This window comes from Colobus angolensis, unplaced genomic scaffold, assembly GCF_000951035.1.
Source record: "Colobus angolensis palliatus isolate OR3802 unplaced genomic scaffold, Cang.pa_1.0 Scaffold692, whole genome shotgun sequence".
NCBI lineage: Eukaryota > Metazoa > Chordata > Mammalia > Primates > Cercopithecidae > Colobus > Colobus angolensis.
In genome coordinates this window covers 138,215-162,938 of record NW_012120621.1, presented here as the reverse complement: position 1 = coordinate 162,938, position 24,724 = coordinate 138,215, and the positions used below count along the sequence as shown (strand labels likewise).

Sequence of the window (24,724 nt, the reverse complement as noted above, 5' to 3'; positions counted from 1 at the left end):
CTGCCCGCCTCAGCCTCCTAAAATGCTGGAATTACAGGCATGAGCCACTGCGCCTGGCCATTTCTCTGCTTTCAAACCCCCATCTCTGGCCATTAGGAGGCCCTGGCTCCCCCCCTCAGTCCCTGAGTGGTCATGAACACTGAGTTGGAGGCTGGGCTTCCCAAAGGCGTACCTTCAGCAGAAGAACCTGAACCGTGCCTGGCCCTCTGGCATTCTTTGCTGCAGCTGTCGCTGTCAGTGTTCTGCAGCCAGCGAGGGTGACTCGCCTGCCTGGTACAGCAGCACTCTTGAGGTTTCAAAGGTCATGAGCAGGAGCTGGGTGAGGACGGGCAAGCAGACACCTTCGAACACCGGCCAACATGCTTTTTGGCAGGGTGAGGGTGGGACGGGCAGGTCTGAGAACAATTAAAAATAGACCACATGTTAATGCCAACCGCAGCTCGTCAACCTGCTTTGTCTTTCAGGACTCCCGTGTCCAGCCTGAGTTCCAGCCTCACTGAGTGGCCACCCCCAAAGCGCTTCCATCCGAGGAAGCCCCCAGCACTGACCATGTCTATTATGGACCACAGCCCCACCACGGGCGTGGTCACAGTCATCGTCATCCTCATTGCCATCGCGGCCCTGGGGGCCTTGATCCTGGGCTGCTGGTGCTACCTGCGGCTGCAGCGCATCAGCCAGTCAGAGGACGAGGAGAGCATCGTGGGGGATGGGGAGACCAAGGAACCCTTCCTGCTGGTGCAGTATTCGGCCAAGGGACCGTGCGTGGAGAGAAAGGCCAAGCTGATGACTCCCAACGGCCCGGAAGTCCACGGCTGAGCCAGGATGCGAGGCTCCTGGTCCTGTTTGCAGCTGGCCGAGAGGCGCTGGGAGGGGCAAAACCACACGGACGCGCTGCTGTCTGAGAGGAAGGGCTGACACTTGCTGGCATGGCCTCTGCGGGCTTCGTCATCGCATGCACTGACGCCCGGGGACCTGGCTGTCCTGGGCTTCCCCTCGGCCTCCGGGTGAGGCTGCCCATTGCAGGCACTGGGCAGGCCTGACCTTGCTGGGGCTCATGGCCCTGTAGCGCTTTCGTTACTTGAATGTCTAGCTGAGCCTGTTTTTGATGGAGCTACTACTGTAATGCGTGAACTAACAAACCTGTGAACTGTAAATAGGCCCCTGGAAGCACGTGCTTGAGCCCTTTTGCTGATTTTTAAAAATACCATCTAGCGCACACGGGACTGGTTTGATTCTGGCTGTACTAATGACAAGCTGAGTCAAGACCCTGGAGGGTCATAGGCTTGTAAAGGCCCACACTGCACTCGGCAAGGGTCTCTCATGTGTGTCCGTCTGTGTGTATATCAAGGAAATGAGATGCCATTTTGGGGTCTTGTGGCTGACCAGTTGGGGTGCTTGGGTGATCTCCGCTTGGTTAGTCATGGGTTGAAGAAGAACCACCCCCCCCACACCCCTCTGTTCTTTCTCCAGATAGACTCACTTGTTAAATAGCAGTTTTGTTGAGTGGAGTTACTGCAGGGAAGCTGCCGGACCTGCCTGGGAGCTAGTGAAGGGCGAGTCAGAGCACGTGTCCCAGAGGCTGCCAGCGTCCTCGTAGCAGAGCAGTTTCTTGCCGCTTTGGTCTTCAGCATGCCGAGCCCCCCACCCCGAGTGCAGGCTTCGCTGAAATTGCTGTGGTCCTCGTAGAACCTGTGGTGGCTACTTTTGGTCTGAAACCCAGCTGGCCCAGCAAAGAGAAAAGGTTGTATGTTTTGTATTGGTGTTTCCTATTTTCTGCACTGGAGGGGAGGGGACTGTTGAGGTTCTGTCTTTCTTCTTTTTTTCCTCTTACCTTTTTACATCACTTGGCTTCCTTTCCTCTCCGATGACTGCCCGCCTATGGGGTCCTGACTTCACTTTCCTCAGCGGGTCTCCAGTCCCCTGACCCAGCTCTGAAGGCACTTAGGACCCAGGGAACATTTCTTGCGTGCACATTCCCACAAGAGCCACCAGACTGCTTCCTGCCAGCCTGTGCTTGCGGCAGGGAGCCGGGGCAGGGCAGAGGTGAACTTGAAGTTCAGGACTTGTATGTCCCATAGGTGCCTCTCAGGTGAGCTAGCATCTCCCCAGCCTGTCTTCCACGCCTCCCTTGTGTACACTTCAGTGAGTGAGCTCACTTTGATTTTTAATCCCACCACCATAAGCACATACTAATTTCATTTATGATTCAAACATGACTCGTGCCGGCCATCCCCGTAATAGATGGACGGTCAGCCCGGGCTTAACCACAGAGCACTGGCCCTTAATGCCTGAGCTCAGAGCCCTGGCCTCCTGCTCAGACTAAAGGCACCTCCTCTGGCCTCACCTAAGCCTCTTCTAAAATACGTGTTGAATGAATCCATGTTCTGGAACCCCGAGGGCGGGAGAAGTAGGGAGGCCTTTGTTTAAGCAGCATACACCTAAATTGGGGGTTTAAACATTTAAGTAGGAGCTTGGGGTGGGAAGAGGGACGGCTGGCTGGGCCATCTGAGCAGAAGGTAGTAATGAAACACCTCAGTTGGGCTCTTGAGAGCTCTTAGGAAGCAGGAGAGGCAACACCTCTGGCTACTCGTGGTGTGGCCAAGTTCAGAAGAGGTGGTGGGGGAGCAGGCGTGATGTCAGCAGAAGCCCCGCAGGCTGGGTGGGCAGGACATGCGGTGGGGGCCACTGAAACCAGGTCTAGGAGGGAGAACAGAAGTTCCAAAGGTGCCGACTGGAAGATGGGGGAAAAGGTTTGCTTTGGTGAGTGAAAAAAGGCTAGGTGTATGATCCATCCCCTCACGTTTCAGAACTTCCAGGCTTTCTACCTCGACTCTCACCGCAGCCAGCACATACACCTAGGCTGTTTTTCTTCCTCCACACCCGAGGAACATAGGAGCAGCTAGGATCTGCATTTTCAGGTTCCGAGCCTGACCCCTGGAACTGACCAGTGCTCGATTGTCAGACTTGACCTGTGGTTTTGACCTTGCCACTGAAGTTTCGGTTTTGAAGTGATTAAATGTCACTTTCTCATCAGTTTCACTTCTGGAGGTTTTCTGATCCCACTCTCTGGTGGCAGGGACGTACCTGGGAGTTTGAATCAGGCCCATTTGAGCGTGGTAGCCGTGTTGGGTGAAGGTCAGGGGCTCAGTGAGGCACTGGGGGGATTTTCGGGAGGAAAATGAAAATGGCTGTACAACTAGTGAACCACATCATAGCTCTCACTGTTCTTATTTTTCAATAGCTTTTTTTTTTTAGCATAGACACCAGAGCCACATTCAAATGGCTTAGTAGGTTATGACCTCTCTTTGAATTATTTCTGAATGCCCAACTGTTGTATTCAAGTTTTCTGACTAATGAAGAAATTAAGCGTTCATCCTTCGTATCACTGCAGAAGCAACAGTGGGGGGACAGGGAGGGAACTCTTGACACTGAGCCACTAAAATATGGACTAATTTTTTGGACAAATCTACAAACGGACTGTGCTACTGTTTTTGTTTCAAAGCTACCAAGTTTGTGCAATAAGTGGAAGGGATGTCATCTCTCTTCAATAAATGCTGAATGACATTCAAGTTGATTTTCTAGACCACTGAGAAAATCTTTATTTACAATAAATTTCAATAAAATTTGCATAAATATATTCCCAATGTAGAATTTTCACCTCTGATTTCTTCACGTCATTTAAAAAGTTAGTCTGTCCTGTTCTCGTTATTCCTTTCAGACACCAGTGTGGCACTGACGTTGGCAGGTGGAGGGGAACTGCCAGGGAGCTGGGGGGTGCCCGAGGGCTCCGGCTGCTTGGGGCGGACCTCTCTCCGGGCCGCCAGGCTTTCAGCTCCATCCCTGCCTTCCAGTTTCCTCTCCATGGTCGCCACCAGGATCTTGAGCCATGTGTTCTCGGTGAGGAGGTTTTCCGAGGCATCTGCCAGCTCCTGTAGCTTGCGGGCCAGCTCCTGCAGCTCACGTGTCTTCTGCTCGTAGAGGGCCTGCAGCTGCTCACTGTGGGCGCGGAGCAGGCTGTGCTGCTCCTCCAGGGCCCGCTGCTGCTGCCGCAGCCGGTGCTCATCTCTGCGGGCGCTGGAGAGCTGGGACTCCACCTGCACTTGTGCTCGCTGGAGGCTGCTTATTTCTGCTCTCAGTTTCTGGATCTCTCTCTCCAAGTGAGAGATGTGCCCCTGCTGTAAGACTGCCTCGCTCTGAAGACACTCCTTGGTAGGAGAGTTAGCCATGTTCTGGGGACTGGAAGCAGGGTCTGAGTGATGCAAAATGAACCTCAACAGGTTTGGAAGGGTGATGGGGAGGTCTTCGGGGTATTTCACACTTAGGTCCTTTCTGGAGAGAAAGGGAAAGGAAGCAAAGATGGGAGTCATACCAACACAATTAGTTCAAAAGCAGACTGTACCTGAGGCCAGGCCATCTACTTCTCACCAAGAAAAGACATTCTATGGATTTTACTTACTGAAAGTGAGGAAAATGTTGCCTGGGCAAGAAATTCTCTACAAAGCTGAGGCTGTCCCATATGCTCGTTCTGCAATTAAGATGGCTTATCTGTTCCTGAAGCCAGAGCTCAGCTTCACCCACACCTTCCAAGAAAGACAAGAGCTCCTAGGCCCAGGCCTAAAGCCAGTGATGCAGGGCCCCAGGAGTGTGCGGGCACGGGGCCTCTGTGTGCTCTGAGATGCCCAGCGGCTGTGTCAGGAAAAGCGTCCAGGGGAGGCAGGACTGTCCCACCTATGTCCCTCTTGTGCCCACCGACAGTGCCCGGAGAAATAGGAAGAGAACTTCAAAGATAGTCTGTTTCTTCAGCAAGCATTTATTACACATTATCTAAGGCAGGGGTTCTCAACTGGGGGTGATTGTACCCCCACTCCCCGGGTACATCTGGCTCATACCTGGCAACCTGATACCTGGCAAACAGCCCAAGGGACTATGAATTCAGGCTGCCCGGCCCTGAGAGCACAGAATAAGGAAGGAAGGTGACATAGGAAGGGGTTTTCCATACAGCTTTGTTCCAGGTCCTGATCTAGAGATCCAGAAAATTCCTCTTCAGAACTTGCCATTTAATCGTCTGATGATGTTTCTCTCACATATCTATTTACCTGTGCCTGTACAGTCTTGCTGCAATCGATCAAAACTACCAGCTTTATGCACTTAGGTATGAGGTGGGCCGGCAGCAGCCGGGTTTGTCTCCCTCAGGTGTTAACAGAATGGAAGTCAACAGCAGGGACTCCAGAGCCTGGCTGCCCAGGGCCACTGCACCTGGCCATAAATTGTTTTATAATTTTGGGGTAAGCATTCAACCATCCCCTCCTTTAAAGCTTAGTTTTCTTAACATACAAGCTTTCTTCAAGTTGGGCATCCCAGCCATTCAAATGACAAAGCTGGGTGTGGTGCTGTGTGCCTGTAATCCCAGTGCTTTGGGTGGCTGAGGCGGGAGGATCACTTGAGGCCAGGAGTTTGAGACCAGCCTGGACAATATATTGTATAAACAATAAAATAAAAAAATCAGCTGGGCAAGGTGGCGCATGCCTGTAGATCCAGCTACTTGGGAGCCTGAGGTGGTGGGATCACTTGAGCCCAGGAGTTCAATGCTGCAGTGAGCCGTAATCGCACCACTGCACTCCAGCCTGGGCAACAGAGTCAGACCTTGTCTCAAAAATAGAAAATAAAAAAAACCCCATAACAAGTGAAAACACACTGTGGCCCTGTCAAGTGGGCCCATGGAAAAATACCAGATGCTGGACCTGCCCCCCATGTTCTGCGGCACAAGCCTGGTCTTATAAGGCAGAGGAAAGGTGAATTATTCCCCAGAAAAAGCTGCCAAGGTCCCTCAGGATGTCTACCTCCAGGCATATACAGGACAGTGACATCTGTGAGCATGCTCTCTGCTAACTGAGAGGTCTTGGTGCACTCTCCACGAATGTCCCTACTGGGCATGCTAAAATGCTGCCACACTTTGGGAAAGTAGCAGGGACACAGAATGTCAACAGTCTACCACCAGGAAAGCAGTCATGTGAAAGTTTGGTGGGAAGAAGTCCCCATGTCTATGCAACTCTCCTCTAACCCTGAGGGAGGGGCAGGGTACACCTCTAAAAAAGTGTGATTCTTCCCTGGGACACATCAGAGTCTCTTGGTGGACAGGGGCACCCATCTCACTTTCATCGCCTGGCCCAGGACCAGGTCAGAGCACCTATATTTTGAAATGTCACACAGTCTGATGCAAGTGCTGGCTGGAAGAGCACCTGCTTCGTGGAGCAAGTGGCTCTGAGACGCCTCTGCACAGGAAGGCTATGTCTCCCTCAAGGCCCCACCCCTTCCTCTTCCTCCCGAGGACAGGCTCTTGCATTTTTTTCCCTCATGATTTTTATAAATCAAGACATGCTCTTTGTAGACAATTTGCAAGGGATGTAGAAACATATAAGCAGCACCTTCAAATCATTTGCAGTCTCACTCCTCTGAAGTCATCAATGTTAACACCTCAACGCTTTCCCTTCTGTGAACATCTCCACCCAGCACATGTACAAGTTTCTATTTTATCACAGTAAATATACAATTTCATGTTCTTTTCACTAAAAATAGCATAAGCAGGTGGACAGTGAAAAAGGTCTTATTACATGTTATCAAACAGCCTTCTTCATTTCCTCTTTTGCAAGCTGTCAGCTCACGCTGTTTGCCCATCTACCTTCTGGCTAAACTAAACACTCGCTTGGGACCAGCTCATGATGAGCATACTTTACTTCTAGATTTCTTTTTAGGAAATGAGAAAAATTCCATTCCAAAGCCATAAAGCCTTGGTTTACCAACCTCCTTACATTAAAAGAGAGTGGACCGCCCTCTTATGTTCGAGATTTAGAAATGACAAGGGTGAGGGCTGCAGCAAGTGCCCAGCCTGGGGCCGGAGAAATGCGCTCATCTTCACGTTTCCCAAAGCAGGCAGCCTAAGAACGAAGGTCACTCAGCCCAGACGTAGGTCTCCAGATGATGCCCCGCCCTGCCACCTGTTCTGCCTGTGTCTCTCGACACAGATGCATTTCTGCCAGCTGCTGAGAACTTCTTCATTAAAAGGCATGAAGTGCTAAGATTTTAATATTTTTTCAAACTATGCTTGGAATTCAAAAATTATATGTCATTAAACTACATGCTCATCTCCTGTCCCACACAGATGAAACTGTTAGGGTTAATATCCATGATTCCTGGACTATGTGGTAATTTAAACACTTCTTAGAAAGAAAAAGCCTCATCATAACTCAGTCGGCAGTAGAAAGGGTGAGTCACATTCTGTTTTTAGTGCATGACAAGACCCTACTACCACAGAAGTATTCATTCCAGCAAAAATTCTTTGAGATACAAAGCAAAAACCAAGGGAATGATTCAATAGATACGAAGGAAACACTCTCCTAGAGAAACATGACAAGCTGAATTGCAAAAGGAAGGCAGGAAATTAAAACAGCAAACGTCATAAATGCGAGCCAGGGAACCCCCTAAATGATGCCACAGACACATTCCCTGGGGAGAAGATATTGTCAAAGCCATGTGAGTGGGTCCCCAAAAGGACTAAACTTTCTAAAAACCAAAGGGAACCTATAAAAAGGGAGCAAACATCCAGTGTATTAGGCTCTAAAGGACCAAGAGTTAATTTCTTTTTCCACTAAAGCATCTGCATCTACGTTCACTAACTGGAAGTCCGCTCCTCCTCGTTAATGTCCTGCTTGCCGGGGCTTTCGGGGTAGTTGCTGTTAAGAACTGTGCCTGGAATACTGATTAGGCAAGTGTGAAAAAATCAAGCGACAACCCCGTGGCAGACGTTCACAGCAGTCTGCATGCACGGGAGAAAGCCCCTTTGCAGGGCTCCTGGAATCCGAGGCAAGGATGTGCCATGAGTAAGAAAGCCACCCTATCCTCCGTACGAGAAGGATGAGGAGCTGCTGGGAGGCCAACTGAGAGACAAGCATGTGGAAGGCTTGGGGCAGGCAGAGCTCCACAGATTCTCTGCTGTTTTACCCCACACAAACATGGGGCCTTTTCCTGTCAGTCTCTGCGTCCTCCATATGTTCACATAGGCCATGAAAAGCTAAGAATTCTCACGGCCACATTCAAGCTTGGTAAGAGATAGGTTGTGAGAAGAATAACCTTTAAAAGATCCATACCACACATAACATCCTGACACTACAACCCTTTTACTCTATGCCCCTAAGGACACTTTTTTTTTTTTGGAGACGGAGCCTCGTTCTGTCACCCAGGCTGGAATGCAGTGATGTGATCTTGGCTCACTGCAACCTCTGCATCCCAGGTTCAAGAGATTCTCGTGCCTCAGCCTCAGAGTAGCTGGGATTACAAGCATAAGTCACCATGCCTGGCTAATTTTTGTATTTGCTGTAGTGACGGGTTTCACCATGTTGGCCAGGCTGGTCTCAACTTTTTGAGCTCAAGCAATCTGCCTGCCTCAACCTCCCAAAGTGCTGGGATTGCAGGCGTGAGCCACCGCGCCTGGTTCCTAAGGGAACATCTTTTGAACATAATGAATGATTTACATCTTAAACCCATTTCAATTTCAGACCTCCACAAAAGAATCCCAACTGCCCGCTAGTGAAAAAAATTCGGCATTACCTGTTGCAGGGAAAAAACAAGACAGTAGGAAGACGATCAACCATAAATTCCCAAGGAAGGTCATTCTGAGACACGTCAATCCTGGCAAAGGAAAAGAAGAGAAATGGCAGAAGATCAGCCCAAGAAACGCCAACTGGAAAGAACCTTTTCAGATAACTTCAAGAACCTGGTGCATTTTTTTTTTTTTTTAATAGAGAGACAAGAGCTGAATTTTTTTATTTTCTTACAAAATATTAGATTTGAAAACCTAAGTGTCTATCAACAGAGAAATGGATAAAGAAAATATGGTATTATATACAATGGAATATTTTCCAGTCAGAAAAAAGAATGAAATACTGTCATTCACAGCAACATGGGTGATCCTGGAGAAAATTATGTGTTTTTTTTTATTTTTTATTTTTTTTATTATTATTATACTTTAAGTTCTAGGGTACATGTGCATAACGTGCAGGTTTGTTACATATGTATACTTGTGCCATGTTGGTGTGCTGCACCCATCAACTCGTCAGCACCCATCAACTCGTCATTTACATCAGGTATAACTTCCAATGCAATCCCTCCCCCCTCCCCCCGAACCTGGTGCATTTTTTACACCCCACACTGGGCTAGCCCCTTCTCGATGAGTACACTACCAGGTGTGAGCTAGGCGCCGGTACTCCCAAGACATGCAACATTCCACTATGCGGACGCTTTCCACTGAGTGGCAATGCAATGTCCTGAAAGTAAAAATGAACTTGCAGAAAATGCCACACTGACATCTAGGGAGTCGTTCACTCCTCACCTGACAGGATCTAGTCAAGTATTTTAATCCCTGAATAGCTCTGGGAAAAGAAAGGAAATAATTGAGCAAAATATATCAAGCCTCTCTCAAGACGGAAAATTATACCCTCTTTATGTTGTAAATCTGGATAGAGGCCAAAAAGAGCCTATTTTCTTAGCAGATTTGACATTAATTTTCTAACACAGAAAGTGACATATGTACTAACTCACCCAGCCTGTGCTCAATCACTGTGGGAGCTAACTGCAACTGCTCTAGAGGCCTGCCCCGGGCAGCTGGCACAGAGCTGGGCACACAGCTGGGCGCCCACACTCAGGCCAAGCAGACAGGGGGCCACAACAGCATCCTTGATGGAAGGGGCTGCATCCTCCTTGCAGAGGGGCTACTCAGCTACTATTCTTAACCAGTGCACACAAAAGATGAACATGTTTTCAATCATTACTTTGACAGAAGTTTTTAGAAAGCATAACTGGGGGGAGTGAGGGTGGGGTAAGTGCCATGTATTTGTCCAAAACGATGAAATTTCCTTTTTCAAAAATGGCACAACCAGGCTGGGCACAGTGGCTCACGCCTGTAAACCCAGCACTTTGGGGGGCCGAGGTGGGTGGATTGTTTGAGCCCAGGAGTTGGACACCAGCCTGGGCAACATGGCGAAACCCTGTCTCTACAAAACATTGGCCGGGTATCCTGGCACATGCCTGCAGTTCAGCTACTTGGGAAGGTGGGAGAATCACCTGAGCCTGGGAGGTTGGCGCTGCAGTGAGCCGTGATTGCACCACTGCACTGCGGCCTAGGCAACAGAGTGAGACCCTATCTCAAAAAAACAACAAAAGGCATAATCAAATGAAAACCATTTACCAAAAGTTTACTAACAAAACAGCACTCCTGTCTCACCTGTGTCAGCCTACCTAAAACATTAGTGTTTCTAAACAAGTGGTATAGAACACTATATTCCATAATTAAATGCTTTTTCTCACCTGATTTTTACTTTGAAGAAAGCACAAACTATAAAATCAAAACATTGTAAAAATCCACTCAGAATTCAACTGGGCTAATCAGGCCCTCCTTTCTTATGCAGGCTTGGTCTATATGCTTACTTTTTTAAATTTTTTCTGAGACAGAGTCTTGCTCTGTCGCCCAGGCTGGAATGCAGTGGTGTGATCTTGGCTCACTGCAGCCTCCGCCTGGTGGATTCAAGTGATTCTCCTGCCTCAGCCTCCTGAGTAGCTGGGACTACAGGCACGTGCTGCCACACCTGGCTAATTTTTGTATTTTTAGTAGAGACAGGGTTTCACTATGTTGGCCAGGCTGGTCTCGAACTCTTGACCTCATGTGATCCACCCACCTCGGCCTCCCAACGTGCTGGGATTAGAGGCATGAGCCACCATGCCTGGCCTATATGCTTACATATTTTTAAAAGCAGTTATCATATATTGCATACTCTGTTCTTTTCCATTAATTGTGTGTATGAAAAGCATTGTTAAAGGATAAAAACTCCATTAAATGCCCAGCCATAATCTACTTAAACATTCATCTCCTGGTGGATATAAACAATGCTATAATGAGCTCATGCTTCTTTGGAATTCCTATTCCATTACTTCTCCAAAGTAAAATCAACTGGGTCAAAAATGTGTTAACTGTTTTTGTTGATTTCTTGCAAATGTTGCCAAATGCTTTCCAAAAGAGTTATGGCAATGTACTCATTCCATTAGATACATTTGACTGCAGTTTCCATTTTATTTTATCAACACAACATTCTGTCACTTAAAATCACTGATTACTTTAATGTTAAATGACACTTTGTTACTGTTTTAATTTACATTTATTAGGTTATAATTTCCCCACTTGTTTATTTACTCTCTCCTCTTAAAAGAAAAACCTTTGTTCACAATGGAATCTGTCTCAGCTTCCATGGTTTCCTAAACCATTTTAATTTCGGGAGAGGCTGGAGTATGAATGCCTGATTCAATCCTGGCCCCTCATTTGCAGGTTGAAGCTCTGGGCAACTTGTCTAATCTTTCCAAGCCTCAGTTTCCTCCTCAATACAAACAGCACTTTCTTTTTTTAACCAGAGTGCCTTCACTAAGCGTCGCGAGGACTCACTCAGGTAATATGTATATTGAAAACTCTCCCAGCATAGTAACTCCTCAGATCTGGCTCTGATTGTTACTCACAGTGCATGTAACAGGTGACACAGAGACACTGTGAAATTTTTTAATGGTCCCCCTTTTCGTCTGCTTTCCCTGTTTTCTTTCACTGCACGTATTTCTAGTGGAATCTGACCATTTTTCTTTCTTTACTTTTCCAACTGCTTCCACTTTCGAAAGTTTCCATCTCTCAGAGGAACCAGCAAATCCTATTTTTTGTTTTGATTTTTCATATTTAACTCTTATCTATCTGTAGGGTTTTGGGGGAGGTGGGGGGTTAAATCTGAACAGTTTTCCCCACCCAAAACTGCTTACTGGCCCATCTAAAAACTCTGTATTTGAGCCTTCTTTTTCCAAAAAATATTTTTAAAAATTTTACTTTTTCAAAAGCCCACATACAGTACCCATGGAATCACAATATTAGAATATGGATATCTACCGACCTTTCCTTTTAATTTCACAAATGAGGTAAACCAGGGCTAGTGGAGAGATCTGCTTGGGATCCCAGGACCCACTGGCATTGCCTGGGGCAACTGTCCCATGGAATTCCAAGGGGCCATCCTGGCAACCAGGTCCGTGCTCTCCCCACAGAACTGCACTCAGCCACCTACGAATCTAGTCAGGGCTAAACATCAACATCATGGAAGGAACACTCTGAATTCATGAGGAAAAGTCCAGTTTCAAAGAGGCTTTGCTCATGGCTTCAACCTGACAATTAAATCCAGCCAAGTCCTACCAAAGGTTAATGGAAAATGGGCAGACCCTCGCACACCATATGGCTAAGCTGAAAGAAGAGTGAAAATGGGCATACAGCCTAAAGCACTGCAGAAAAGTCCTGCTTACCTTGCCACAGTGAATGTGTCCATGGGCAGGTTCCGAGCTAGCTGGATGAAGACGTGATTGAGGGATGGACAGAAGCCACACCACGGAGCGTAATAGAGCAGGAGAACATCCTGTGGGAAGGGGAAGACAGCTGTTACTTGCACCGGGAAATGGGCTCTTCTTCATTTCTTTCCGTATTGCTTAGAATCCAGCAAGCACTCGATAAATGGTACCTATGCAAATATTACAGTGAAGATTTTCATGTTTAGCTCTTTCCAGTTCTGTGCTTTCTGAAGCACTTTTTTGAAATTTAAAAACCACATGTAATTCATTCACGGTCCACAATTGGACCATCACGTGGTTCCTCTTCTGTACATCAAAAACAGCTGCTCACCCCAACAACTGCAGTTTGGAAATTATTTTAAGAGGGATAGATGGCTTAACTTTTGCCTCTCATGACTCCATACCTGTTTCTGAAGGACTACTTCCCAAAAGGTATCAGTTGTCACTTCAGTGATTAAATGCTGAGATGGGAACTGGGCAGAGTCACTTCCAATGAGATGCCTTTTCAAGGGACTATAGAGAACGCTGAAGTTTTGAATAAAAGACTCTAAAAATAAAGAGAAAATGAGATCAACTCTTCTCTAGATACAAGGAGAATAGCTGGCCTACTTTTAAACACCACATTTTAAAAACTCGAATGACTTCACAGGCTCACATTTTTAACATTTCACCTATCAGCAAAACCCCAAACAAAGCTGCCTGGGTGGCATCAGGTTTAGCTCTGGTAGTATAAACTCAGCAGACAGTAATGCAGATATCAAAACAATATGCAGTGTTAGATGCTCTATAACATTCATAGACCATTCTCTTTTTAAAAGGACTGGTCCACAAATAGACACCAAGTGAGACTGTATAAACTGTCAAGAAGCCACAATCTTTTCAAGAAATTTCACCCCATAATACTAAGACCTTTAGGCTTAACTACAAACGTAGCAATTGCACAAGCTACAGTAATGTGGAATGTGTTTAAATGCTCATTAGTCTGAGGACAAGGAGCTACAGTTTTTTGTTTCCTTTATTAAGGTTAAGTTTCTTTTTTTAAAGGTTAAGAAAAAATTATATGTAGTGGAAAAATACATAAAACCCATAATAATAAAAAAACCTGGCTTGAACCAACAGTTTTACCACAAATTCTGCCATCTTCAGAGTCCTTTGCTTCATCTGAAACAACAGTAATTTGAAATTCACTTCTTTCCTTTTTTTTTTTAACAGACAGGGTCTCACTGTGTTGCCCAGGCTGGAGTGCAGTGCTGCAATCACAGCTCACTGTAGCCTTGAACTCCTGGGCTCAAGTGATCCTCCTACTTCGGCCTCCAGAGTAGCTGGGACTACAGGCTTACACTATTGCACTTAGCTAAAGTTTCAGTTCTTTTTCTTTCTTCTAACTCCCTCCATTTTGAGGTGCAACGGGCAATGCAGTGTGCAGAATGGAGGAGGAAGTGAAGAATGTCATGTGAATACGAAAGAGAATTCATGATCAGCATCTGAATAACACTTAGCTGGCTATGTTTTTGAAACATGAAACCAAGAATTATTTCCTAATCTGAATAAAGCCTCAATTCTGAAACTGCCCTAGAGGCAGCTGACTTATGAATTAACTCTCTAAACCAACAATGACACACAGTAGGTGTTTTTTACAAGCTCCCTAAAAATTCTGTCACCAACTACAGGACAAAGAACAGCTACGCTAAACATTTCAGAGAAGATACAGAAGATGGAAAGAAATCTACAGAAGGCTTTTTTCAATTACCCTTAAATTCAAAGTGAACACATTATGAGGTCATTAAACACTTGAGCATTACTGAATGGAATTCAGGAAAATCTAATATAGACTACCTCAAAAATACACGCTTGTGGGAGCACTGACCCCATTTCTCTGGAGTCTGTTTCCCATTTTTAAAAAAATGCTTGTTTCATTTTAAGAAAGCTCAACACATCAAAATGACTTTAGAAAACATGAACTGGGAGTAATCTGTAATATCAACAGATTATCCCCTTCAAAAAGTGACTGGTCACGAGGTTCTTTTAAACACTGAAGAACTCTTGGATTTATAATAAGCAACTGAAATAGAAAAATCAGTACTTACATAAAGCCTTTTCACAAATGTGTCTAACGTAAGAAACAAGCTTCATCAGGATTTGCAAGAGGATGGCTAAAAGGACTCATATGTAGAAGCTCTGAGTCTACTGTTGATTTCATACTTTGTAAAACTTGAAATGAAAGGCATCCTTCCCTACCAAATTCCTCCTTTCTCCATTCGGCATACACTGACCCTCCCTCACGTTTCCAATGAGGCTGAACTAACGTGGCTTTTGAATTCTCACTTCATTGTGTGTAGTCAGGGGCGTCAGCAAAGCCCTGGGGAACAGGCCAGTGTGGGTCAGCCCAATGTTGCTGCCAAGCCCCGGGGGCAAGCCCTGGATGCTTTCTCATCATGGAGTCTTACTCCTCAAAAAGTGAGGTTTGCTGGTTTGCAACTGACACTTATTTATTTATTTGTATTTTATACCTGTTACAATCTAGGTACCCCAGGTCCCAACAATATTACTCAGTACATTATGAAACAGCAGAACAAATTAGGTCTCGTGGCCTTGATCCTTAGACATTTAAGCCTGTGAGACAAAAAGGGAGGCAAGACAGCTCTATTTCCTTCTTCACTGCTTCTCTTTAAGCTCCTTTAGAACAAAGCTGCTGTCAAGGCTCCCTTTCATCAGCCCCTAGGACATCCTACGGGAATGGCTCTCCACCTCCCTGCTGGTTCTACTCCCCAAGTCCCCACTGCCTGCAGCTGGTTCCACCTTAGACATGTGACAGAAATTGCCAATTTAGAAAGTGGGACTCTTACCCCCACCATGGGCTAAATGACAAACTTATTCAAAATTTAGAGTGAGGAAGTTTCTGCTCCATTTAACAGACAAAATTAGCTTCTTTGAAAATTACGACTGATGGTGGTCTAAAGACTTAAAATGAGCTATGAAGCTGACATTACCCCACAACTAAATGTAATGAGAGCCATCAATAGAATGTACCCATATGAAGTCAAGCAAAATGTACAATGCTTGGGGAAATAAACTGCCTACAGTACCTAGGGTGAGCTTCATCAGCGCTTGCTTTGGATCCAAGATGTAGTGAGACTCTTCTTTCACGTCAACAATTGCCGCAAATTCTTTCACCTGAGTGGAGCTCGGAGCACCCAGTCTCTCTGCGTATAACCAAAACAAATTTGAATCCAAAAGGTAGATGTTGAGAGTCTTGTTGGTTCTGCAGCTCAGGCCTGTGAAGTTTGTGCTAGTCATGTCCACTCCTGGAAAGAGATACCTGTTCTCCTCAATGTGAGGAACGGAGCTTGGGGCATCAACCTCACATTTCTTCTCAAGGGAAGAAAATGCAACGGTAGGGGCTTCAAAGACACCTTGTTCAGAATCGATGAAGCCTGCCACACCCCTGCTTATGGTCCTGCAACATGCAGTGTAGTAGCTGAAGGGGCTATAGGAAGTTAAAAAATTGCTGCATTCTATGCTGTCTGATGCCACGTGATAAAAGGTCTGCTCCTTGAGGTAGAAAGAATCCAGAGCTGCTGCCATTTCAAAAAAGCTGCACTGTGGCATGCTGACCGAGCTCGGCTTCACACCCCCGGCAGTCTGGTTGACACAGAGTTCACAGATGTTGTGGGTCCTGGAGAAGGAGTGCCACTGGGGCAGCACCACAGTGTTGCAGCAGGGGGATGCTGTGATCAGCGGCGTGTCTGGCAGCTGTGACGGGGCTTCCAGGGCCAGGGACTCCAGCACTGGAGCGTCCACCCGCCGCAGGTGCTGAAGGAGACGCTCCACCACCTGGTCCCCATGACAGTTGTTGTACTCCAAGGCCACTTCGGTGATCTGAAATACAGGGCAGAGTTGGTGAGGCGCCTGGGGATGACTGAGGGGCTAGCACCCCCTTAGCCACGTTTCACTTTCTGCAATTTCAGTTATCATGGTCAACTCTGGTTCAAAAATATTAAATGGAAAATTCCAGAAATAAACAAGTCGTAAGTTTTAAACTACACGTCGCTGTGAGTAGTGTGATGAAATTTTTGTCATTACAAAAATTGCGAGCCATCCCTTTGTCTAGCGTGTCAGTGATGTGGATGCTACCAGCCTGTTACTTAGTAGTCAACTCAGTTATCAGACCAACTGTCTGAGTATCACAGTGCTTGTCTTCAAGTAACCCTTTATTACAAGGGCCCCAAAGTGCAAGGGTAGTGATGTTGGCAATTCAGATATGCCAAAGAGAAGCCAAAAATGCTTCCTTTAAGTGAAATAGCAAAAGTCTCAATAAGAAAAAAAAAACAAAAGGTAAGGTTGCTAAGATCTTCGGTAAGAACGAATCTTCCACCCATGAAATTCTGAAGAAAAGTGAAATTTGTGTGTAGTATATACAGGGTTCAGTACCATCTGTGGTTTCAGGCATTCACTGGGGGTCTTGGAACATATCACCAAGAATCCGCAGCGGGGTAGATGAGAGTGCAGGGGGAGATGGTTACTGTATTTTTAAAAATACAACCCCAGGCATGGCACTCCTGGGCCAAATGATACGCTGCCCATAAGATAAAACCTCCATACAATCTGGCCCGTTCGGCTTTCCAGTCTCACCCTACCCTCTTCAGAACAGACCAGGCCCTCCTGCAATGCCACGCTGTTACGGAGGCCTGGCTGGGGACACCGTCTCCTCCATCTGTTCCTAAGGCCCAGCACCAGGGCAGCTACTTCAGGGACGCTAGCCCTACTCTCACTCCAGGAAGAGCTAGTTTCTGCACCTCCAATGTCCATGAGGCCCCTTCTATAGTCTCACAAGCTTCTGCTGAGACAGACCTCTTCTCCCACAAGCTTATGGAACCTCACGGGCAGAAGCCACATCGGATTTATCCTGCCATCCCCGGGGCCCAGTACAGGGCCAGGCACATAACAAATGCTCAGTAAACCCCTGATGAATAAGTGGCAGCTCAGAGTAATGCACACAATCCCCTTTCTTGGTAAGATTTGTCACTTTACCGTCAGGCCAGTATTGGCAATTTGGATTTACATTTTATTCTAAGATTCTTCCATTTCCAAAAAGAATATTTCATTACCCACCTCCCATTCTGGTTTTCTGAGAAAGACAAGTAAGTTATAATCCAAAGGCATTTATTCTCTAAAACAGAAGAGTGCGTCAACTTGAATCAAACCTCACCACAGTTAGTTACAGGGTGCTGTCACTCAGGATTTTGTTTCGTTCTGTGTGTGTGTGTAAAACAATTTAATGAGTGTAATTTCCAATTAAAAAAACAAGTTTTATAAAAATAAAAATGTTTTATAACATGTAATATTTATAGTTAATTCAAAACATACATATTTGTACAGAAGAATAAATTGTTTCAATAGTTCTTGGCATATAAAAAGTCACTTTATAACCCACCAGAAAACTACTGGGTAAAGAAAAGAAGTCACTTTAGATGATAGGCCAGTGCTTGAAATTTTATTTCCCCTGCACAAAAACATCTCAGTGGTTTTTGGATGAGGCTCTGACAGTATGCAGTACTAACATGGTCAAGCCTATATAATCCATGAAGAGCCCAGATGCCCTCTGGCCCCATCCTGGTACTGCTTTCTATTCAAAGATGCAGTAATAGACAACTACTCCCACCCGCTCCCCCAAAAACCTCTAAAAGACTTCAAGATTTACTGTAATCTTGTACAGAAGTCCAAGTAGGAGATCACTAACTATATTATAGAGAAAAAAATTCCTTGAAAAGTCTTTCTTCATTTCTTTTATCTTCAGTATCTCATAAACAAAGCAGCCACGTAAATAATATTTTTAATTGAAGAAAGTATTCAGTCTACAGCAATGCTTTTTTTTTCTTTTTTTGAGATGGAGTTTCACTCTTGTTGCCCAAGCCGGACTGCAATGGCATGATCTCAGCTCACTGCAACCTCCGCCTTCCGGGTTCAAGCAATTCTCCTGCCTTAGCCTCCCAAGTAGCTGGGATTACAGGCATGCATCGCCACGCCCAGTTAATTCTTTCTATTTTTATTTTGCCTGGCTAATTTTTTTGTATTTTTAGGAGAGACGGGATTTCACCATGTTGGCCAGGCTGGTCTTGAACTCCTCATCTCAGGTGATCCACCTGCCTTGGCCTCCCAGGGCTTGTAATCCTGCTGGGATTATAAGCATGAGCCACCACACCCGACCAGCAATGCTTTTTTTGAGACGGAGTTTTGCTCCTGTTGCACAGGCTAGAAGGCAGTGGCGCAATCTTGACTCACTGCAACCTCTGCATCCCAGGTTCAAGCGAGTCTCCTGCCTCAGCCTCCCAAATAGCTGAGAATACAGGCGCACACCGGCTAATTTTTGTATTTTCAGTAGAGACGAGGGTTCACTCTGCTGGCCAGGCTGGTCTTGAACTCCTGGTATCAGGTGATGTGATCTGCCCGCCTCAGCCTTCCAAAGTGCTGGGATTACAGGCGTGAACCACCGTGCCTGGCCAGCAATGCTCTTAAAGAGTTAGGCATTATCATTTTTCTCCTATGAAGGGGTATTTAGGTTTCTATTCCTTTTTACATAACAGGCAGTTTTGAAAACACAACTCAAATTATGTCACATTATGTGTATCACTTGATGTCATTTAATTTCATGTGAATAATTAAGGAAATCTTGGCAAATACTTTAACTGTTCACAGAGTAGATGGTTCCTTCTATTTTCTTTAATCAGGGAAATCTGTGAGTCTGAACATGATAACCGCGCCTTTGCTTACAAGATTCAGATGATGTGAATGCCTCAAATAAATGCTTTTAAAATAGAAAACAAGTCACGAAGACTCTTTGCTGGCTGAGGTAAGCATTTCCTTTGATTAACGAGTTGTGTAATACACACTGCAACATCTTAAAACTTCTCTAGAACTCTCTAGAGACACCGGGGTGTCAGTGACCTTACACCGGTGTTAGGATCTGTGCTTTTGCGTGTGTGTGTACACAAAGGCATGTGTCTGGGTATGCATGCAGGTATGCATGTGTGTAGAAGCAGCTACCCAGTATGGGCTTGGTGCAGCCACCATATGGTCACTCCTGACTGGCATCCTACATGCACCACAGCAAAATTGTCCAGAATGTCGGTGCTTAGTATGCCCGCAACTTTATTCCACTCCCTCTAAGATGACCTCTCTCTTCTCAACAATGCAAGCATCCTCAACTTTCTGCCCAATATAAGGCCTAAGGTGGTAATGGAAAAATAAAGCCACCTAACTCTTTCACGGTCAGCAAGCTCATGAATTGACAGCTCATCTTGCGTAAGTACAGCGTTCATCCTTCCCACCTTACCTGAATGCCCAAAGGCTTCTTCATCTCTAGTCACTGTGTCACAATTTCCTGGATCATAGACCCTACTTTCCATCCTCCACCTCTACCACCCAAGTTCAGGTTCTTACTGCTTCGCAGTTTTCTGGAACCCTGCTGCCAGAAAAGCTTTCATAATGATAACGCACAGCTCTGGCTGCATCTCTTCACTGTCAGTAAGACTTGTATGGGCCGAGGGCAGTGGCTCATGCCTGTAATCCCAACACTTTAGGAGGCCAAGGAAGGCCGATCGCTTGAGCCCAGGGCTTTTGAAAACTGACTCGGTAACATGGCGAAACTCCATCTCTAGAAAAAAATACAAAAATTAGCCAGGTGTAGAGGCGTGCACCTGTAGTCCCAGCTACTTGGGAGGCTGAGGTGGGAGGATCACTTGAGCTCAGGAGGCAGTGAGCTGAGATCGTGCCACTGTACTCCAACCTGGGCAACAAAGGCGGACCCTAACTCAAAAAAAAAAAAAAAGAGAAGACAAAGACTTGGATGACTATGATTAATCTTGAAATCCTCAGAGAAGTCTGCAAGGCTCTCTCCTCCAAAGGCTTTTTCAAGATCTCTCCCCAATTAGCCCTTCTGCAGACCACAAACTCAAGCCTCCTTCCTAACACCCAAACCTGCGGCAACTCCCGTCCCTCATGCTGCTGCTCAGGGTCTTCCTTCCCATAAGTTTTTCTCAACCCATGAAGATCCTGGCTGCCCCTACGAGTCTGTCCAGAATATTTCACCCATCCAAAGCCTCTGCTAACCCCTCCCCTGTCCAGGACCCCGCTTTCTGAGATGGCACCCTCCCTCCTTCGGTTCCTCCTGACCCTGGGCCTGATCATCCTCTACTTTGAATAATAGGCAGGCTTTCACTCCCTGTACTGGACAAGCCTCTAAGACCACAGGACAAGATGGTGTTGCATCCATCCTTTCTCCCCTGGAGCTTCCCAGCGCAGTGCTCAGTAAACATTTGCCAAACTGACCTGAAACAAAAAGGGAAATGTGCTGGACAGGCACTTTGCTTGTCTAGCAGTTCATAATATGGTGAGATGCTGCCTGGTGTTCGGTCATCTCACCCACGTGCTGAGGTTAAGGGAATGCACTTACCTCACAGAGACAATGGAAGCCTCAAAGAAAGGAGTCACAGGCAAAACCATGATAAAAAGGAGGCCTGTTGGTAGGTAGAGGATTTGTGGACTGCTGGAGGGGACACTCATTCAGAAACAACAGGCTAGAAAGAGTCTTCCCACCAGGTGCCTAAATCCAACCACAACCCTCTGGGTAGACAACCCTGCCAGGACCACTACACACCCAAACCAGACAGGAGAGAACTCTCCAAATCCACAACCACAGCCACATCAAAACCTTCCTTTCCTACAATGAGCTTTAAGGCTATTAATATTAGATACAGTAAAGCCCTAGTCATTTGAAATGGTGTCTCAGTTCACAAAAGATCCATGTAGTGAAAATTTTCTAAAGAAATAGTTTTATTACTTTGAGTCCTCCCTAATTAGAGGGGAAGAAACAAAGCTATTTCATTTCTTTCTTCTTTCTTCCTCTAAGCCAAAGAGCAGCATTCATTCAGAATACTCCCCGGGGGAATCCTAACTTGAACAAAAAGACTCCAGCACAGCAAAGGGAGGGATCCAGCTGGGCGAGAAGTCCTGCCTCCCTGTCCCTCCAGGCAGGGGGCCAGGCCAGCACTGAGAACCTCAGGGACAGGCAGCATCTGCTTAGCTGGCCAGTGGTACGCTGGCTGTCTGAAATTGGTTTTGGCCAATTAAGGGATCCTTGAGGGAGAGAAAAAATAAAACCCTCAGTAAATGCAATTTTGCCACCCCAGGCTTGCTCTGCGTACTATGCCTGCTGTCTCTAAGTGCCTCCAAATGCTCCGTGTAGAAAATAAACTTACGCCCAGAGAAGGCGCACCAGATGAAGCCAAAGACAGGCAGGAACAGCAGGCTCCAATGGCGCTGCCTCTGAAAACTACTCTGGCTTCTGCACGACAAGGAAGGTTCAGAGAAACAAGGTGTCCCAACATCACTGCTGCTGCTTGCTCTCCTCTGCTGTCCTGAGGATGGCCAGGGCTGGCAGTCTGGCCAAACCCCCAAGACAATGGCATCTCCTAGGCCTCACTAAGCTTGACCTGTGTTCCTACCACTCCCTGTTTCACCTCCCAAACAGGAAGCTTAACAGCAGTCACATCAGAAGAGGGCATTTGGTCCTTCTATAGAGGGGCACAGTGTGGCTTCCCTGCCTCTTCCCACTCACTTCAGACGCTAATAGCTGTCAATAAACATGGCCAGAGAGGCTGCGGCAATCCCTGTCCTAGACACGGGCTCTCTCCTACCCATATGGAGGGGCAAAGAGCAATGCTCAGAGCCATAGCTGCCAGAGTAAACGACTGAGTGCGGGATGAGACGGGCCAGGTAGATGAGGCTTCCCGACTCCTCACGAGGTGATTTTCGCATCACAGCTCTTACCTCGTCTATTAAAGGATGACTTTCGGCCAGGGGATTAAAAGGTATGAACAGAAACAGCGCTGGTCCTTTCTTCAGCTCGTTATTCAGCAAGAGACTCTTGCCTCCGTGTGGCTGCAGCCACCGAAAGAGCGTCTCCTGGTTTTCTAAGGCCCATTTACAGATGTTCTCAGCTGTGTAGTTCAGGACCTCCCTAGGGAAGACCTGTGAAGGACAAAGGCACAGAGGAAAAAGGAGAGCTCAGTGAGGTAGGGCAAGCTCAAGGCACATCAGTGCTGTCCCAACCCCACCACTGCAGGTGAGAAAACCCAGGCTCGGAGCGGGGCCTGGCCCCGCTGTGCAGCCAACACCTGCTTCTCCAGAGACAGCATTTCCTCACGAGTGGTTGAAAAAACAACAGTGGTTGCAGGAGGTGACTTCCATAATCGTGTGATTCATCTTTCTGCCTTGAGACAGACCCACCTATCAACAAATAATTCTCCCTGCCAGCTGGTGGCAGTAACAACCTCTACCACCCTGTCCAAGGACAGGTATTAAACGTCACTGGGTATTTATAAAAGGACCAAGACATATTTAAGGGAATAGAAATTATGGAGTCAAGGTTCACTTCGATTTTGACCTTGGTCCTTCAAATGCTGCCCCCCAAGGGCAGAATGGCGCCTCTGTGCGGCACAGCCTGTCTGTTCTGTTCACTTGTATCCTTTGGGACTAGACCAACACCAGGCACAGAGCAGGAACTCAACACATGTCTTCATCAATCAAAAATGACCTAAACTTGCACAAGGCCACCGATCATATTTTATGTGCACAAATAAACGAAAGAGACACTTAGATTTTTTACTTTGTTTTGCTATAAACAACCAATGTATGTGAACATAAAATTATTTTTGAAATTCTAACAATATAAATCACTGGCTTCAAACAGAACTACCAAAGGGGTGCTTCAGAGGGTTTTACAAAATGAGATATTTGGCCGGGCGCGGTGGCTCAAGCCTGTAATCCCAGCACTTTGGGAGGCCGAGACGGGTGGATCACGAGGTCAGGAGATCGAGACCATCCTGGCTAACCCGGTGAAATCCCGTCTCTACTAAAAAATACAAAAAACTAGCCAGGCAAGGTGGTGGGCGCCTGTAGTCCCAGCTACTCGGGAGGCTGAGGCAGGAGAATGGCATAAACCTGGGAGGTGGAGCTTGCAGTGAGCGGAGATCCAGCCACTGCACTCCAGCCTGGGCGACAGAGCAAGACTCCGTCTCAAAAAAAAAAAAAAAAAAAGAGATATTTAAAACTCCTCAAAACGAAGATTTAAATTGACTCATAACGAAGATAACCACTGCTTGTGTTTTTAAAAATAATGGTATCCCAGTATTCTTGCATTCGATAAAAGGAATTCTACTGCTACACAAACCAACCAACCTTAAACACTACCAAATCGAAGCAGTAAACCTGATATGTTTTTCCATCTCATAGTCCTCCCTTTTATTCCCCATCTACTTTTAATTTCTTTCTCAGTACCCTTTACTATAAATAAAATATGGAGGCTGTGTAACATGCTAAAAATGAAGGATGTAGGAAAATGACAGATAGCAAAAGGAGATGATGTCAAAGCAGCTTAGGCAGAGGCACAAGGAGCGTAGGTGGGCAGCAGAGAAACAACTACAGCAGTGATTGTCAAGGTGGAACGGTGGGAGTTTGAAAAACCATACTCAAACTACACTCAAACATTTCTATTTGGAAAACACAAAAATACATTTGACTTTTGGAATATAAACTGCAAGAAGTAAAGCACAACATCTGGGCTACGAAGATATGCAGAAGCCAGGGCGACTGGCAAGCAAGGGGGCACCCCTGGAGTGGGCCCAATAGTCCCTCCGAAGGCACATGACTCAGACATTGTGCCAAGGGGGGCACAGGTTTTAAAGGCTGGGTACACTGGGTGCAGGGAAATTGATCTGTACATGACCTTAAGTTACTGACAATGATGCGAGAGAGAGAGAACACTTCAGGAAAGTCAGCTCAGTGATGTGACTGAGGAAGCAGCAATAGAGTAGAAGCACAGGACTGAGCAGGACACAGGTCAATGCTCAGAAGCAGCTGAGTTCAGGCTGCTCCACAGAAAGCAAATGAAATTGGGGAACAAAGGCGACAATGGAAAACCGAGGCTCTCTGGGATGAGAAGCCATCAACTTCTCACTGTGACTTGACAAGAACTTAAAAAACCCATTACATCAGCTAAGGAGAAAAGCACGTCACATTACTACTCATCATAAAAGAAACAGATAAATAGAGAACATCACTCAGTGGAAGCCTAGCTTCTGAAAACACAGGCTTAGAGTAACAGTTCTTCAAGAGAGTAACTCTGTAATTTTATCCAGGAAGAAAAACTTTCAAGTCTGTATCAAAATCTAAGAATACAAATAAAGAATTTCGGCACATTAATTTCAAGAGCCCTCTAATGCATGGGTTCTTAATCTGGGGCCTGCGCTCT

General features: G+C 46.3%; 2 protein-coding genes across 2 annotated transcripts in view; one reads left to right on the top strand and one right to left on the bottom strand.

The window, feature by feature from the left end:
- Nucleotides 1-467: 467 nt before the first annotated feature.
- On the top strand, nucleotides 468-3,648 carry SNN (stannin). The gene has a single exon (XM_011926551.1). It carries the CDS (start codon nucleotides 550-552, stop codon nucleotides 814-816), a length of 267 nt encoding a protein of 88 aa, XP_011781941.1. The 5' UTR covers nucleotides 468-549; the 3' UTR covers nucleotides 817-3,648.
- Nucleotides 3,571-24,724, bottom strand: part of TXNDC11 (thioredoxin domain containing 11) — a 59,463-nt gene continuing 38,309 nt past the window's right edge. Inside the window, exons 6-11 of the mRNA XM_011926553.1 lie at nucleotides 22,243-22,443; nucleotides 15,501-16,293; nucleotides 12,819-12,961; nucleotides 12,373-12,482; nucleotides 8,605-8,685; nucleotides 3,571-4,329 (exon numbers count right to left, since the gene is read on the bottom strand). Coding sequence (XP_011781943.1) covers nucleotides 3,687-4,329; nucleotides 8,605-8,685; nucleotides 12,373-12,482; nucleotides 12,819-12,961; nucleotides 15,501-16,293; nucleotides 22,243-22,443 — 1,971 coding nt within the window. The 3' untranslated portion in view covers nucleotides 3,571-3,686. The remainder of the gene's footprint in view (nucleotides 4,330-8,604; nucleotides 8,686-12,372; nucleotides 12,483-12,818; nucleotides 12,962-15,500; nucleotides 16,294-22,242; nucleotides 22,444-24,724) is intronic.

Coding starts and splice junctions, on each gene's coding strand:
- SNN (XM_011926551.1), top strand. CDS start 550: ATGTCTATTATGGACCACAGCCCCACCACGGGCGTGGTCACAGTCATC.